We start from the raw sequence: 17604 nt of genomic DNA, 5'->3' as shown, positions 1-17604 counted from the left end.
AAAACAGAATTAAAATTTGATTTTCTTTGCCCTGCATGGAAATGCAGGGAAATGGTGGGTACCCCAACTTTCAGCAGCTGTCAAAAATTCTCCTAGGGAAACTGAATTTCAGTCTTTGTGAGATGTGTTACTAGACACCTTTACAAACACATTGGTGAAGATTTCTTTTGGTAAGGAATTTATTCCAAGATTGGAAATCTTTCTGCTAATATCCCCTGACTATTAGGGAAACTCAACTGAGAAATAGATTTATCATAATACAGTAAATGAACATATAACACATTCAGCTTTTATGCAAGTTTATTTCACCCAAAGCACATGCATGAATCGGGACGTTGACTGTTAAATAAATTTGTGTTCTAGTTACAGGTACTGTATGTTTGACTAACAATATTTCCAGGACAACCAAATACAATCACTAAATGACCATGGCATGACCATGAGTGACGTGTTGCAATTGAATGTAAGCTCTAGTCTGCTTAATTATCTCAGAAGGTTATTACTGTAGTCAGAGTTCCATTTTAGCTTCCTAGAAACAATACTTTATCTTCCCTTTATCTTACCTGTATACCTGTATCCTGTTCACTTGCCTTAAGTTAATACATTTTATTGAAAGTTCAGTCATGTGATTTAAACCTTCAAAAGAAAAAAGAACATTGCCACCAGAGGAGAATGAAGAATTCTCAAGCTCCTCAGTGCAATTCGTTACGCTGTTGTATTAGTATCACAGCCCTTCCCTTCTGTACTGTATTTGTGTGTGATTGTAGATCACCTAATGGAGCTGGCCTGGAACACTGGCCACAGTATGGAGCAGAGAGAGACTACCTCTCAATTGGGATGGAGCAGGTACCTGGTAAGCACCTGAAGAAGGATCGTTACATCTTCATGACTGAAACCCTTCCTGAGAAGGTCAGACAACATATAGAAAAGATGGAGAAAAGGTATGATCCTATACTTATACCTATAAAACTATTTTGTCTGGATAAATCTCACTACAGCATCACTGTATGATACTTGTCTCACAGACCAAAGACAGGGCCTGTAGTCCACACAAAACTGGGAAGTCTGAGAGGAGAGCATGTGAGCGTAAAGGGGAAGGATACGGGGGTCCATGCCTACCTTGGAGTGCCGTTTGCAAAGCCACCTGTTGGACCTCTGAGACTGACCCCACCCCAGCCTGCAAAGAGATGGGAAGGAGTGAGGGATGCCACCCAACAACCATTCATGTAAGTCATTCATGCAGTCCAGTAGGTGTTTATTGGATAGAGTTTTACTCCATACCTATATCAGCTGTAATACAGTATATACTGAAGCTATAAAAAGCTGTATATCAGCTTGTTGTTTTGTTTTCACAGCTGTGTCCAACATAAACCGTTTCTTCTGCATGTGATGAGTATGTTATTTAAGATGACTGATATCTCTGATATCCCTGACATCTCAGAAGACTGTCTTTACCTCAACATTTACACTCCAGCAATAACTTCTCAAGCTGGCAAACTCCCAGTAAGATCCCCTGATTTTTAAAATGTTGTATATATTTTTTAACTGGTACTGTAAGTGCAATTAGTAATCAAAATACAAATTTGTTCCCTAGGTTATGGTCTGGATCCATGGTGGAGGGCTAGAACATGGCTCAGCCTCATTTTATGATGGCTCTGCCCTGGCTGCTTACCAGGATGTAGTTGTGGTTCTGGTCCAGTATCGCTTAGGAGGACTGGGATTTCTCAGGTGAGGAAAGAGTAGTATGATGAGCATATTATGATGTCCTGGAATGTTTGAGGAAGAACTATGGCTTGTTTTCTGACTTGTTTTAGCGATTCCTGATCGTGTGCTCTTTTCAGTACCGGGGATGAACAGATTTCAGGAAACTTTGGTTTACTCGACCAGGTGGCAGCTCTGCGATGGGTCCAGGAGCACATCCATAACTTTGGAGGAGATCCAGGTTCAGTCACCATATTTGGGGAGTCTGCTGGTGGAGTGAGCGTGTCCCTCCTGGTACAGTACAATCCACACAAAAATATTCTCTGAAACTGAAAAATGACTAAATGACTAAGAATGAATACATAGAGGAATATTTTTTACCTAATTTGAAGACATATTGCATGTTTTGTCTTACTTGAATTATCAGGCTCTGTCTCCATTGTCTGATGGCCTGTTTCACCGTGGAATCGCTCAAAGTGGCACTGCTGCGATGGACTCGCTATACTTGCCGCAAGATCCTTTGCCCATAGCACAGGTTATTTAATATATATGTGCTTACTTTTTGTGTAAGAAATGAGTAAATACACAATATGTAATACATATGCCAACAAGAGTTCTATTTTTCTACCAGCTATTAGCCAATGTATCAGGCTGTGACATCACAAGCACAAAAATGATCGCTGACTGCCTGAGATCCATGGACATTGATGCTATGCTGACTATTGAAAAGGTTAGACATGTATAACTGATGTATTAGATATCATCTGATGATATGACATGACAAGTTGATCATATATAACATCTTTGATTGGATCTCAGTGAAATGTTGTGCTGAATGTTTGACAATCATATTCATCTTGTATACATTTCTTTACTTTTCTCTCAAGGACAACAAGATAATATACCCTGTCAATGTTGATGGACACTTCCTGACAAAACCTGTGGATGAACTGTACCAAAACCATGAACTTCTTAAAATTCCTTTCATAACAGGCATTAATAATCATGAAGGAGGCTGGCTACTCCCTATGGTAAGTACCAATGTGGCGGATGTCAGTGGCTCTTGAGCTAGAGTGGCCGCTTGGGGTTCGGAAGGTTCCCGGTTCGACCTCCAGCTCCCCCTGGGTTATTGTGAAAGTTGAGCAAGACACTGAACCCCTAACTGCTCCCGTTGAGCAGGATGATACCTTGCATACCAACGCTGTTGGTGTGTGAATGTGTGTGTGAATGGGTGAATGTACAATGTAAAGCGGTTTGGATAAAGGCGCTACAGTATGTAAAAGCACCATTCACATTATCACTAATATTGTTGCATCAGAACATTCAATGGAATAAATTGATTTTTCTAACTCATAATCCTTGACAAAATTGTTTTTCTTCAGTAGTTGTTCTCCAAAACAAACAATAAGCAAACCTGATTGGTCTTCTCTTAGTTCTATGCTCCTCCAAACTGGGCAGAGGGAATGGACCGGGAAGATGTCATGGATGTTCTAGCCATGTTCTATCCCAATGTAAGAGAAATACTGCCTCGTATTCATGTCATGGCCTGATTCTATATTTTTGTTATGTATAGCTGCCGCCTTAACCACTTAGACCCTACTTTGTTGTATGACAAATTGTAAAAATAGTAGATCTAGAAAATCACGACGCAACACGTCATGTGCTTGTAGATCTGCTATTTTTGTTGTTTTTATAATGACATGCCCAAAATAGGGACACCAGGTTTTCAAGCTGAAAGATGGCCCAGTGAAAGAGCTGGTGGCAGATGAATATCTAGGAACCTCTGGAGATCGAATGAAAATTAGAGATTAGAGATTTACAGAGCTGCTTGGGGACATTCTTTTTACCATTCCAGCCATTAAGACTGCAAATTCCCACAGAGGTAACTGTAGAATAAAATAATGTAATCTTACGAATGGTAATTCTTATCTCGTTTTGCCTCAAACATTGGTGTTGAACCTAATAAATCACATTTGGTCTAAAACCAGATGCAGGTGCCCCCGTATACCTGTATGAGTACCATCATCCACCCAAATTCCTGCAGGAGAGAAGGCCAAGTTTTGTTAGAACTCACCATACTGATGAAATCTTCACTGTATTGGGATCCTGCTTCATCACTTCCCATGACAAATTAGGGAGTAAGTGTTTATTAAAAAAATGTAATAAATGTAACATCAGATAAATACCTGTATACCTGGAAAGTGTACATCAGAAGCTTCACTAAACCATTTTTCTTAATCACTCTACAGTATCATGTACAGAAGAAGAGGAACAGCTTAGCAGAACCATGATGAGCTATTGGGGCAACTTTGCTCGGACGGGGTAGGATTAAACTCAATGCAGTATCTTATAATTAGATGATGTGAGTGTCTCCATACTCTCATTACTGTTCATAATTAACCATTTACCCTGAACAATGACCCAACAACAATAACTGTATGTACTGTAGGTCACCTAATGGAGCCGGCCTGGTACATTGGCACCAGTACGGTGCTGATGAACACTACCTGTCCATCGGGCTGGAACAGGTACCTGCTCAGCACCTGAAGAAGGACCGCTACACCTTGCTGACTCAAACCGTTCCTGAGAAGATTCACCAGGGTCAAGAGAATGTAGATCACAGTGAACTGTAGGATGGACAGCACTCCTCTCTCCATTCCACTCACCTAATAGAGCCCTGCATACTGTACTTGTAGCAATAGAATCAGAATATACATGCCAACGTGCACATGCTTAAAGGGGAATTTTGGACTAAAGTTTTCTTACCTTTTCTATGACTTTATGATATCTTAGGATGAATGGTACAGTAGAAATTTTTCACAACTCCACCCCTGAGCCGCCACAGCTTAAAAGGTGCGCGGATAGGCCTTAGGTTAGATCACATATTTTAATAGCTTTTTTTTTTTTTTTGAGATCTGACGTTCATAGTGACAGAACACTGTCCCCAACAAAAAAAATAAAATAAAAAAAAACAGAAGTCTCGCTAGACGAGATTGAAATCTCGAGATTTCAATCTCGTCTAGCGAGACTTCTGTTTTTTTTTTTTTGGTTGCATAGTGTTCTGTCACTATGAACGTCAGATCTCACCAAAAAAAACTAAAAAAAAAACTATTAAAATATGTGATCTAACCTAAGGCCTATCCGCGCACCTTTTAAGCTGTGGCGGCTCAGGGGTGGAGTTATGAAATTTTTCTACTGTACCATTCATCCTAAGATATCATAACGTCATAGAAAAGGTAAGAAAACTTTAGTCCAAAATTCCCCTTTAAGTTGCACGCAAGCAGATGCAAACCCACACTGAACCTAGAACATGAATTAACCTTATAAATAAAATGAATGAAAATGAATGAATAGTTTGCATTTGTTTTTCAATGATGCTGGGTTTGCTGGATACATTTTTTAAACTGAGAATATGTGTAAATATTTCATTTGAAAAAATATAAAATTAAAGGGATTCTAGGCAACTTCAGAGATCAAAAAAAGAAAAAAAACTGTTGTCAAACACCGCCCCGCCCCTCCACTCCCCCCCGCCCCCCTCCTCATCAGCAGTTTGTTTCCCCGACCACCAGGGGGTGACGCAGGGGGGACTTCTGAACGGGCCATGCCGAAAATAGGTTGCTTTATTCGGATACAATGCGTGTCACTGCCCGCCCCTGCCGGTTCTTTGAATTTTCATTTTTAGATAGGCTCTGTCATGATTAATTGACCACATAAATGAAGTTAAACAACTACATTCTATCCAAACAATATCTTAAAAGTAAATTCCGTGCTTCAAAAAAGAAGTTTGAGAGCGTTTTAAAGTTTTAAAACCGGAAAAAAAATAGCGCATAGACAAGATGGCTGCCGCTCGTTTTTGCTCGGGTGCACTCAGGTTAAGACTCGGTTCCATTCGGTTTCACTTGAACTCGCCACCTGATTGGCCAACCTTCGCTGTCAATCACAGAACATTGAGCGAGGACGCTGATAGGACAGTTCACACGGACATGGACGCGCACGGACGCGCACATGCGTGCGTTCATTTACGTCCCGGACAGAGCTGGATACCCAGATGTAAAAACATAAATAGTAGGGAAAAAAGTCCAGGCACCTAGGCTTAGTGTAGCCTGGCGGCATGTCGCGGGTTCGGGTCCCGGTCCCGGCGGCCTTTGCTGCGTGTCACTCTCCATCTCTCTCTCCCCATTTCTTGTCAGCCTACTGTCCTGTCAATAAAGGCATAAAAGCCTCAAAAAGAAATCTTAAAGAAAAAAGGGCCATGATTTAGATGATCTATAGCGCAATGTGCCGCATGTTTTAAAGTGCATGGTGCATGGTTCTTGGGGCGTGTCCAACTGTAATTGCTCCATCCTGGACGGCATCTTGAAAATGACACCATTCCGTATATTTTCCTGTATATTTTCTTTGTATGTTCTCGAGCATGCATAGAGGTACCAGAATCAACTGAAAAACGTTTTGAATAATGTTTTTTCGGGGGTTAAGTGATATCTTAGGCCTATTAAGGCCTGTATATTTCACATTAAAACTGCTTGTTTAGGCTATCTAAGGCTATGTAAATCACCCCCCCCCCCCAAAAAATTATACATTACCTGAATCTGTAGAGTCGTATCATTATTCCAGCTTTTGTATTTTGTGTCTCTGATGCCACATGAGTCATGACAAAAAGACAATATATTTTATGCCTTTATTTATAGGACAGTAGGCTGACAGGAAATGGGGAGAGAGAGATGGGGAGTGACATGCAGCAAAGGCCATTGGGATTGGGACTCGAACCTGCGACACGCTGTCGGGCTACACTAAGCCTAGGTGCCTGGACCGCTACGCCAGTGCTCCAGGCCACAATATATATTTTAGGCGGTACTTGAGGGAAAAATGTGTGTGATTACCTCCAGTGACCACTGTACTGTACACTGTTATGAATATTCACATATCTGAAAGCTCAGTGTCCCCTTAAAAATGATGTAGCAGATTGAAATATGTCCCGAACATGAGCCAATACCAAGATATGCAGCCGCTAAAATGCAATATTTCAATGGGGCAGGGCTGCTAACATTGGACTGTCAGAATCCAGGAGATTTGTTGGGGGCGTGGCTAGCGGGGGGTCTGGGGGTCCTCCCCCCGATTTAAAAAAAACAGAGTAGATGTCATTTCCTGTGTTTTGGTGAATTTTGTGAGTTTGATACTTTTATCAGAGTTGCTTTACTAGCATTGGAAAATAATGGGTACTGTACAATTTCATCCAATAAAAAAGTAGGCCTACAGAAATTGATTTGATGACTGAAGCAATGTAAGACCCATCTTTAATAATAACCATTCATTACTTAAAAGTTAATATCTCTGTATGCACTGGCATGCACTGACCACACCCCCGAACCGGGGGGTCTGGGGGTCCTCCCCCAGAAACTTTTAAACATAGTAGATGTAATTTCCTGTGAATTTCTGGTGAAATTTGGGAGTTTGATAACAAATCCAGGACAAAACCAGAAGAAATGACGATCCAGGAGAGTGTCAGGAGACGTGGTCAAAAACCAGGAGACTCATGCAGGATCCAGGAGTGTTGGCAGCCCTGCAATGGGGGATGGTAACTTTAACAGCTGATAACACTAATATAGCTGTGACTCAGTAAGGGTAATCATGCCAAAATATTATCTACAGACGTGGACGTGGCAAAGTAACCTTTGCCACCTTGAGTGGTTCCGACATCTGGTCTGGCCCATGGATGGACTAATGGTCCACACTCCACAAGGAAAGGTAAATCCACATACTGTAGTTTATGGTGCCACAGTTTTCTGGAATGCAGAATGATAAAACACATTTTGTGTCAGATAATACGATATGGCTTCTTCTCATGTGTCTTGTTCACAATAGTTAAGTATACAAAATCTTAATTCACAAGGACATTACTCCCAAGCAGTGCATTAACAACAACAATAGTCAATCAAGAACCAGCAAAATTTAGGCACCAAAATAATACATGTATTCATCAAAATCACAACAACACTAGCATATTATCAAATAAATAATATCAACAGTAATACAGTAAATAATAACACAAAAGGGACACCCTCAATAATACCATCATAAACTATCTTTACAGTCCAGATCATATTACTGTAGCTTTATCCAGTGGATTTACAGTGCACACACATATTAGCTTTAGCTTTAAAGCAGGCCTTCTGCAGTAAGCAGTATGGTCATAGCAACACCATGCAGCTATAACAGGCTAGTAATACTGTACGTATTCCCTAAATCAAACTTTTTCTTAAAGAAATAAACACAAACAAAAACGAATTATTTACAGTGACAAATAAACACAATAGTTTATACAGTTGACAGTTTTTTTTTTTTTGTGTATTTTTGTCAAATAATTCATTTGAACCGTCGTGTCGGTGCGCTAGGCCTTCATCTCCCCTCGGGCTGGGGACTCCGACATATCGAATCGTCAGCAGCTCCTTTGGCAGGAGAGCCAGCTCGGTCACGCGCGGGCGAACTGCGCTATTGTGCTGACGGATGTCGGGCAAGGTAAGTTCGCTCTCCTCTTCATTCCAGTAATTAGTCCAAAGAGGAGATTCGTACCAATCAAGTTCTGCATCTCCGTCGGGTCCGAGCGATGTGGATGGATGTGCTATGCAGCTGGTGATCCCGGTGTAGCTGTAGGGGAATTGGCCTAGGAGGAGCCTGTGCAAAGCCGAGGGTGACGATCGAGTTCACGTCTCTTGATTCTGTTACCTGATCTCGATGTAAATCGTTCTGGATTGGGCCTTCTAGTCCCGTGCCTCGTTCCACTTCGAGGGAGGCCACGGTGGGTAGCGTGCCTACTGCGCCGGTGGAATCTATAAGGGCCCTCTGCGTTGTTGATCGCGGTAGTTCGGGGGGCCTTCTCTCGACTCGTGGGCCCATCCCCCACCAGGGCCGTAGTATTATCACTCCTGGTCTTATGGCATCAGGGAGGATGAAGAGGCACTGCTGCGAAGTCAGGCGTTGATGTCGGAACGGCCTCGCCCAGCCTGGCTTGATTGCGAGGCTATAGCTATCGCCGTTGGTCCTGTATAGGGGACCAATTGCATAGACTCCTCTTGTGGTAACTTCAAGGAATCTTCGTGTCCGAGGACGAGCTGTAGGTTGATGTCATTTGTTGTTGGAGGGGGGTCTCCTTCTGGTGAGTCTGCTCCCCCCTGCACCGTCTGTGTAGCAGATGGTGCAGTAACTGTAAGGGGTTCGTTATTAAGGTTCCCAGCACCATTTTCAATGAAAATTTAAACCAGTTCTTCTTTTTCAGGTACCATAAACAGTTTCAAATAGGAACGAGGGGTAAGCACGCACATCCTAAAGCAGTTAATCGGGTGCTGGACAACAATACGTACATGAGAAAAAGAGGGGAAGTCCGCACACCGTTTGAGCTCCCAGTGGAAGAGTCTTAGTTTTATTTGTTAGGCAAATTTGTTAGCCTAACAAATAAAACTAAGACTCTTCCACTGGGAGCTCAAACGGTGTGCGGACTTCCCCTCTTTTTCTCTTTTTTACCATAAACAGTTTCACCTCGTTTGGTAAAGTTTTCTTCTCTCCTGTAACAAGACTCAATTAGTGGCCCACTCATATAATAGTCTGTCACCCCTCTTCTGTTTACTAAAGAGCTGGAGACTATAGCAATGATTTCTAATGCTATAATAATCCACACTTATTAAGAGAAAAATATAACATACACCACCATCTGATAAATCTGTATTTCATCTGTATTTCTGCCTGGGGGTGTGTGGCGCCACCACCAGTCACATGGCCTTGTGTTGTTTTGTGCATGTTGTGGAATAAGTGACTGTGACATGGCTGGTTGCTTGGAGACAACAAGATAAAGGTTGTGACGTCTGTTCACCAGCTGACCTGACGTTATGAGAAGGAGGAATTAACTCACTGTTTCACCACAATCTGTGTATAAATGCCTGTATTTGCTGTGTAAACTTTAGAAACCTTCTCGACACTTGTTAGAGACTTTCTCTGGAATAAACCCCTCGATTAAGTTTCATTAAGAATTTCCTCTCTTCATTTGGCTTAATTAATTAATATTTTGCTACAGACAGTTGAGCTGATTTTACCTGATTCTCAGAGCTATCACCATCTATAATCTGTTTACATTCTTTGAGATTATGGCCTAAATTATACATTACAAATTATTGTATTTGCTTTCGACATGGTATATTAGCACAATCACTTAGTTGAACTCAACATACAAATCTTTACGCACACATGTATGCAACCTGTCTTCTTATCAGCCTGTGGCAGAGTGATGTTGTATCAGAGACTGGTTCAGCTTCAACTTCATTGTCACATAACAAGTTTACAGGTGTAAAATAGTGGATTAATCAAAAATATATATAATTGTACAAGCTACCAAAGTTTAGCAGTTTCAAAAAAAGTGTTATACGAGTAAAGAATAGAGAAAGAAACAAGTGAAATCATAGCTGCTGCACAGTTAATGGTCAGGGTTAGGCAGTTAGAAACAGAAGTGAAAAAAGGAGGACATTTGGGGAGGAAGACAAATGAGAACTACAGGAGGGTGGATCAGCAGAACTGGACAGACTTGAGGGACAAGTGATAAACTGTAACAAAAAAGCCCACCGACTCGGAAGTGAATAATAAACAGAGTTCATGACATGCATGGGATAGACGTGCTGTGCCAGGCATCTGAAACCAGCCTGATCAGAAAACAACTGCCAACAAAGGGCCCATGGTGCAGTCTTGAGTAAAAAGGGCAAGGCAATCAAGTGCTCAGGCACTGGTATGCAGTATTCATGCTCATGCCACAAAAAACACCCTGGACTTGATCCAGAGCTAAACTGAGGAATTGTCTTCAACTTAACTAGTAAGATAATCATCTCTGTTTTTAAACATACCACCCAGCTATGGCCAGGGCAGCCATAGCTTAATGGGTAGAGAGGCCGCCTATAAAACAGAAGGTCCCAGATTCGATTCCCGGCCCCAGCCATGTGGCGAGGTGTCCCTGAGCAAGACAGATCTTTAACAAAGTTAATTCTTTTTGCATTGTCTGGCCATGTCCCCAACATGACCGCAGAAAAGGGTGAAAAACATAATTTTTCATTTAAGGTGGTCTTTAATGTCATAGTTATTATTTCATAATAACTAAGACATTTTTTACAAATAACTAAAACAACACACATTTTCTATGGAATGCAGGCCTTGACCCCAGTTGACATGACTCCACACCTAGCCCAACCCATATCCTTCGGGAGAACTACACTTATGAACAAAGGATAGTTTCTTAACTGTACAAAGGTGACACACCTGTGAGCAATTCACCACTGCCGTCATTTCCACTCTCACAGTGAGTGGTATAGTCAGCGGGGTGTTGCAGACCCGCAGCACAACAGTAAACAATGAAGTCACCTCCAAATGCAGCCCTCTTCTTCCTCTTGGCAACATGTACATGGTTTATATGTGCCACTGCAGACCTGGATGGTAAGTAATTATATTTAATCATTTTTGCTGTCATTTTATTTGCAGCCATGAAAGTCGAATTATCAACATAACCCACTTTTGCCTACTGATTGATTGATTGATTGAGGTTCATAGACAAAATCCAATTTATCCAATAGGATAAAACACAAAAAAGCTCGAGAGCTTATTTCCATTTTGTGTTGTTGTTGTTTTGTTGATACTCAACTCAATACTCAATCAGAACGCGCTTGCGTCGTGGCGCTGATGTGATGGTGTGAATTTGGTGTGAGACACTTTCAGCAGCAGTTCTTGTCCAAAGTAAACTATTATAGTGCTGCAGGGTTTATGGTTTGAGTTTGCTGTGTGCACTCATTCAACCACATGTATTACCTTTTACCTCAACTAGAGGTCACACCTACGTCACACAGATATGCCCATGGGCGTATCAGAAGCACCCAGGGAACACATGCGCAAGTCGGAGTTGTTCATCATCATCATCATCATCATCACCATTGTTTTTGGATGAATCAAAAACTACACATCTAATATTAGGCTACATGGTTTCTGTTAGGTCTGACATCAGTGCATGTTGAAAACCTCCATAATACATGTGCATAATACAGTATGACACAGTTTCTGTTGTGCATGACATCAGTGCATGTTGATCTCCATGTGTATTTGGTTTATGTTGTGTATGACATCAGTGCATGTTCATCTCCATTATGTGCATTTGATGTGACATCAGTGCATGTTAATCTCCATATATGTGCATTTGATGGTGGCTACACGTATTGACTCCATATTTGACGTTTGACTGATTGGTTGATTTCACGTTATCCCAAGCCCAAGCCCCCAGAACCAGTGGTTGCATTGAAGCACATTGGACATGCTGGCTATTCATAGGTACTGCAGCTGGGGCTGTTTATATCTGTGTCATAGTGAACTCTATATGTCTGAGTCTGAGTCATAGTGACAGTGGTCTCCCTGTCTCTCCAGCTCTTTAATAAACAGGAAATATATTTTCAGGTAGGTGACAAAATATCAGCCAATCAGGAGAGAGTACCCATTTAGCCACTTCCTTTTGTATAGTGTTCAATTTTGTCTGCTCCTTCCTTTGTGTCATCACTTCCAATTAAACTTGTTTAATCTGTATCCTGACTGAGTTCTCTATCCTGATTGGATAAAATTGGTATCCTGAATGCATTTTCTGTTTAAAATGTGTTTTTAGAGAGACATGGAGACTCCTGTTACTGAACAAACACTCTATAGCAATGAGTACTATGAGAATATTAACCAAAGAAAATCACTTACACTATATATACAAGGATCTAGGATAACGTTTCTTTTGTAAAATGTTTTCTAAGGGCCAGAGAGAGCGTTGTTAACAAGTAGGGCTACAAAAGCGCTATAAAAACATTAGCATCTATTAAAATGACTGAGCAGCTTGTAAAAGTGAACTTCGGTGTGACTTCCTGTTTGTCTAATTCTCATGCAACTAAATCTGTCTCAATGTTTTAATAGCACCAGTAGTCCACACAAAACTGGGGAGTGTGAGAGGCAAGTATGTGAGCGTAAAGGGGAAAGATACACCAGTCCATGGCTACCTGGGAGTGCCCTTTGCCAAGCCACCTGTTGGACCTCTGAGACTGACTCCACCCCAGCCTGCAGAGAGATGGGAAGGTGTGAGGGAGGCCACCCAACAACCATTCATGTAAGAGGCAAAACATTAGTGTAAATTACATTTTGACAGTTTAAGCTGTGTGTATAGAAAAAGATAATCTATGTGGCATTAAGAACTCATCCTTAATTAAATGCAACCTAATGCATATTTTACAGGTGTGTTCAAGTCCACGATTTTACAAATATGATGGCGGCCAATCTATCCATGGAAGTCAAATTCCCGGATATATCTGAGGATTGCCTTTATCTCAACATTTACACCCCTTCCAAACCATCTGAGATTCGAAAACGTCCTGTAAGTATTGAACTCACAACTCAGATGAAGAAACATTTGTTTTTATGTTTCATGTCCTACCCTACACAGAGTCCGAACCAGGGTCCTCCATGCAAGCGCTGACATTTCTACTGCTGAGCTAATACAGAAAACCTACATGTTTATTCAGAAGATACATTGCTTTTTACTGTAGCTCCATGCATACCTCTTGCCAGCCAGCAGTGGTCATACCCAACCACAGGATATACCTTTCTCAGTAGAAGAGCAGGGAGATCAACTACAACCACCACAGTTGTTATTTATATTGTATTGTATCAGTATCAACATACTCTAAATGGATCCAAATTACACTTTATTTGCAAAAAGCTCACAAAAGGTTATGGATTTCAGCTTTAACTTTTGCAAAATAGTAGTGGTTATATCCTTACCAGGTTCCATTTAGGATGTATATGGACTTCAGCAGATGAAATGAAATTATATTTACATTACAAAAATACATCTTGTCATTAAGGTCATGGTGTGGATCCATGGAGGAGGATTTATCATGGGTTCTGCATCAGGATATGATGGTTCTGCTCTGACTGCTTACCAGGATGTGGTTGTTGTTCTGTTACAATATCGCATTGGAATACTGGGATTCCTTAGGTAAGACTGGGTCCTCCCCAGAACCATGTAGCCTAATGCTGTTTCAAACTGGATGTATTTATATTCTGCAAATGTCTTTGTTCACAAAGCACAGGAGACAAGCATGTACCAGGAAACTTTGGATTACTGGACCAGGTGGAAGCCTTGCGATGGGTCCAAGAGCACATCCACAACTTTGGAGGAGATCCAGGTTCCGTTACCATATTTGGGGAGTCCGCTGGTGGAGCAAGCGTATCTGCATTAGTAAGAACAAATGACATCTAATGATTTAAATAATATAAATCTTCAAAAAAGTAGTAATACGGAGTGGATGTCTTCAGTTTTATGACTGTATAAGTTTGTGTTGTTTGTTAATCGTTTCTGCTCTGTTCTCTGTTTTTTACCTCCTCCAATTGATAACACACCATTTTATTTCACGTTTAATCCACAGCAAATATTGTTATAATCATGGGTCCAAATATCGGCACATCTTGAATATATTTTCCTCTCATGTATTGGCAGCTTCTTTCTCCATTGTCTGCTGGCTTGTTTCATGGTGCAATAGCACAGAGTGGCTCTGCAGCAATGGAACTTCTCTATTCCTCCAACCCTCTGCCTATAGCCCAGGTTAGTTTTGCAAAGGTAGGTAGATGAATGACAGGATATCTTCATGTATTAGAGCTTGTGACTAAATCTCATAAGGCCATTGGATACATTGGAACAGGTTCTTCTCTTATTATTTCATGAAAATTAACTGTTTTGGACATTTTTTCACACCTGACCAAACAATATACAAATGCCTAAAATGTCCATAATAAGACACATTATTGTGCTTGGTAGACTATAGCAAACATGTCTGGCTGTGACAGTTCTACCACAGAGAAGGTTGCTGAATGTATGATGAAGCTGACCATAGATGACATAGTGAAGATTCAGAAAGAGGTGAGATTTCCTGGATCTTGGGGATAAAAGTAAATTGAGAAGGCCTTTTAAAGTCATACGATCAAACAAGCAATATTTGTTCTCATAGAGTCATGAAACCATTATGTAATTGATAATATGTGCAAACAGTATGAGATTACATGGATCAGTCAATTTTGACATTTCATGATGGAATGCCACTTTATTGTTTAAATATATATCATTGTGTTCTGCAAACATTAGTGTCTAGTTGTCTTTCTGTTTATCTTTTAGTTGGCAGCATTATTTGAACCCTTCCAGAAGTAATCAATTTGTCTTTTGTAGAATGAATTGCTACAATTTGGACAACTAATTGCTGATGGGCACTTTCTTCTCAAGTCTGGAATGGAGGTTTTACAAAATCATGAGATGCACAATGTGCCTCTCATGATTGGGTTCAATAGTGATGAAGGCGGTTGGCTATTTGCAAATGTAAGTTTATATCCTATCTTACAATTGGGAATCGTGCGCATGCGCGACCTGTGCCTCGCCTGCCGTGCCTCGCCTGCCGTGCCTCGGCCGCCTGTGTCGTTCATCCGGGTCCTGCTGGCCACCGTACCGAGCCGAGTGCAGCCGACAAGAGTCGAGCGAAAACGAGGCGCCCGCCATTGAAAACGCCTCGCGCCAGGCTACTACACGACAGCCTCGCGCCCGTGTCTGTCGAGTAAAAAACGTGCATCAACTGTGTGTTGTCACACGCCACTTAATGCAAGTAAATTCACGCCTTTAAGTCTGGGGAAGAGCATTTCAGCCTTACTGTGGGTGACCTACGGGGAGCTAATGCTAACAGCCTTGAGCTACACACAAACACACACTCACCATACACACACACACACACACACACACACACGGACTACTTAACGCTTTTGTGGGTCTTTGCGAAATCCCGAAGTGGAGTTTTGGTCATTGGAACGGTGATGCACGTCACCCGTTTTTGCAGAGGGTATTTTCAAACCCTGGAGTGGATTTAGGGGAGCGTCAGAGTGTTTGTGTTGGAGCGCCTCAGTGAGGCTGCAGAGTTCATGTGCAACCTCTTGCATGCGTGGCTGCGATGTTTCGCGGGGGTCCAAAGGGGTCCGCGGACCCCCCGGGGGTCCCCAATGTATTAAAAAAAAAAGTAATTAAAAATTAAAACATTTTTTTTAACCTTTTTTGGGGGAAATTTTTATCCCATGATTTTGGAACCCCAAAATAAGCGAGCCCTCACTAGAGCCCCGTGCACGGCTAGGGGGCAGGGCGTCTAGTAACCTACAATCAAATTTGGGACGACACACACGCACGCACACAAGCATGCGCACGCGCGCGCACACACACACACACACACACACACACACACACACATACACACACACACACACACACACACACACACACACACATTGCTTTCACATGTCTGAAATAATTATGCTCACGATTAATTATTAGATGGATTCTTCTGGTTTACGGTTTGTGAAGGAGTCCTGTTGTGTTGTTGTAAATGACTAATTTATGTCTCCTCACTGCCACACATCACTGCATCTATCCTTCTATTATACTACAGTATTACCCATGTTATCTCAAAGCTGGCTGTGCGATAAAACCATGTTCTATATATCTATGTATAATTCTGTGTTTTGTCATCACAAGTTAATGGCTCCTACAGGTTGGGTGGATGGAATGGACCGGCAAGAAGCTAGAACCATAATGAGCATGTTTACGTACCCCACTGTAAGTATTAAAACATACCTGCCCGATGTTTGTGTGTGTGTCTGTGTGTCTGTCTGTCTGTCTGTCTGTCTGTCTGTCTGTCTGTCTGTATGCGCCTGATCTCGTAAGCCGCTGGACTCATCTGTGTCAAACCTTTTGTGCACGCTGACGCGTAGTTCAGGGAAGACACTTCACCGGAAAATGTACAAATGGTGCTATACTATTATGTTTTGGCGTACACCACTTTAACTATAGGTTGTTCAGATTATGATGCAACTACACATGTAACTAGATTTTCCACCTGTGGGTTGGGAATGTGTGGAGAGGTGTGTAATCACACCAAGCTTAGCTCAAAGTCCAATGAGTTTGGATTCAGGTTCACCAAACCAGCCATACTGTAGCTACAGCTACAGAGACAGTGAGGAGCATTGTCCAGGATGGAGCTCAATTTGACCCACATCCTCCCCCATTCAACACTTCCAAGGTGTTTTATACGTCAAGGCCTTACTGAATGTTCTGTCTATGATCTAGCCTGAAGACCAATGGATAAGCGAGCTGTTGGCTGATGAATACATGGGAACGTCGGGGGATCGTGTGAAAGTTAGAGATGGGTTTACTGAGGTGTTTGGAGATGTGATGTTTACCATTCCTGCCATTAAGGCTGCAAACTTCCACAGAGGTAAGTCTAGTGTAGGTCTTAAGGTTCTTTCACACGGCAAGTGGCCAACACGCCTATAGGTCCTTTCACACGGCAAGCGGCCAACGCGCCTATGTAATTAATTTTCAATGAGAGGCAGGCGATTATTCCAGTTCCAACCCTGGTATCACGCAAACCAAGCGTTCTACTGCTGAGTAGAATGCCTATTTGGGCAAAGGAGGCATTGGGTTTTGAGCTTCACGCAATACCTCTTGTCAATTGTATCTACCATACAGATTAGTCAAAATTGTATTCACTAAAAAGTGTCATGGATTGCAGCTTTATAAAACAAATGTGTTTTACAGGTAAATCATTAATATAAATGTAACCAAGAAAGCTGTCCTCTCACAGAAGCATATTACATAAACAAAGCAAAAAAAAAAAGTTTTTGATTGAATATATTCATGTCAAAATAACTGTCTAGTAGTTCATAGAAAGCTTGCTTATATCAGTATATCAAACCCTTTCTATTGTTTTTGTTTCTAACTACAGATTGTTCAAAAATAATTTGGTGCTTAAAGATGTAGAGATATGGACA

General features: G+C 41.5%; 2 protein-coding genes across 3 annotated transcripts in view; both read left to right on the top strand.

The window, feature by feature from the left end:
• Window positions 1-17604, top strand: part of ces2b (carboxylesterase 2b) — a 74990-nt gene that overhangs the window by 8921 nt on the left and 48465 nt on the right. The window contains exons 13-22 of one of the 2 annotated variants that reach the window (XM_080438522.1): window positions 768-941; window positions 1026-1226; window positions 12982-13120; window positions 13611-13744; window positions 13834-13987; window positions 14246-14350; window positions 14564-14665; window positions 14969-15115; window positions 16310-16390; window positions 16901-17048. In XM_080438522.1, coding sequence (XP_080294648.1) covers window positions 768-941; window positions 1026-1226; window positions 12982-13120; window positions 13611-13744; window positions 13834-13987; window positions 14246-14350; window positions 14564-14665; window positions 14969-15115; window positions 16310-16390; window positions 16901-17048 — 1385 coding nt within the window. Of the gene's footprint in view, window positions 1-767; window positions 942-1025; window positions 1227-11031; window positions 11167-12666; window positions 12857-12981; window positions 13121-13610; window positions 13745-13833; window positions 13988-14245; window positions 14351-14563; window positions 14666-14968; window positions 15116-16309; window positions 16391-16900; window positions 17049-17604 lie in introns of those variants that run through there. The other variant, XM_080438523.1, reaches the window with a different exon arrangement.
• Window positions 1598-4432, top strand: LOC308091558 (carboxylesterase 5A-like; the record flags this gene model as incomplete). Its single annotated transcript, XM_080437223.1, has 7 exons — window positions 1598-1728; window positions 1842-1995; window positions 3135-3212; window positions 3514-3583; window positions 3690-3839; window positions 3951-4023; window positions 4151-4432. The coding sequence occupies 7 exons, from the start codon at window positions 1598-1600 to the stop codon at window positions 4332-4334; spliced, it is 840 nt and encodes a 279-aa protein (XP_080293349.1). The 3' UTR covers window positions 4335-4432.

Source organism: Gymnoscopelus braueri, assembly GCF_963280865.1.
Source record: "Gymnoscopelus braueri genome assembly, chromosome: 9".
Classification (NCBI taxonomy): Eukaryota; Metazoa; Chordata; class Actinopteri; order Myctophiformes; family Myctophidae; genus Gymnoscopelus; species Gymnoscopelus braueri.
The sequence above is the reverse complement of the archived record's forward strand: the minus strand, read 5'-3'. Positions and strand labels throughout refer to the sequence as shown.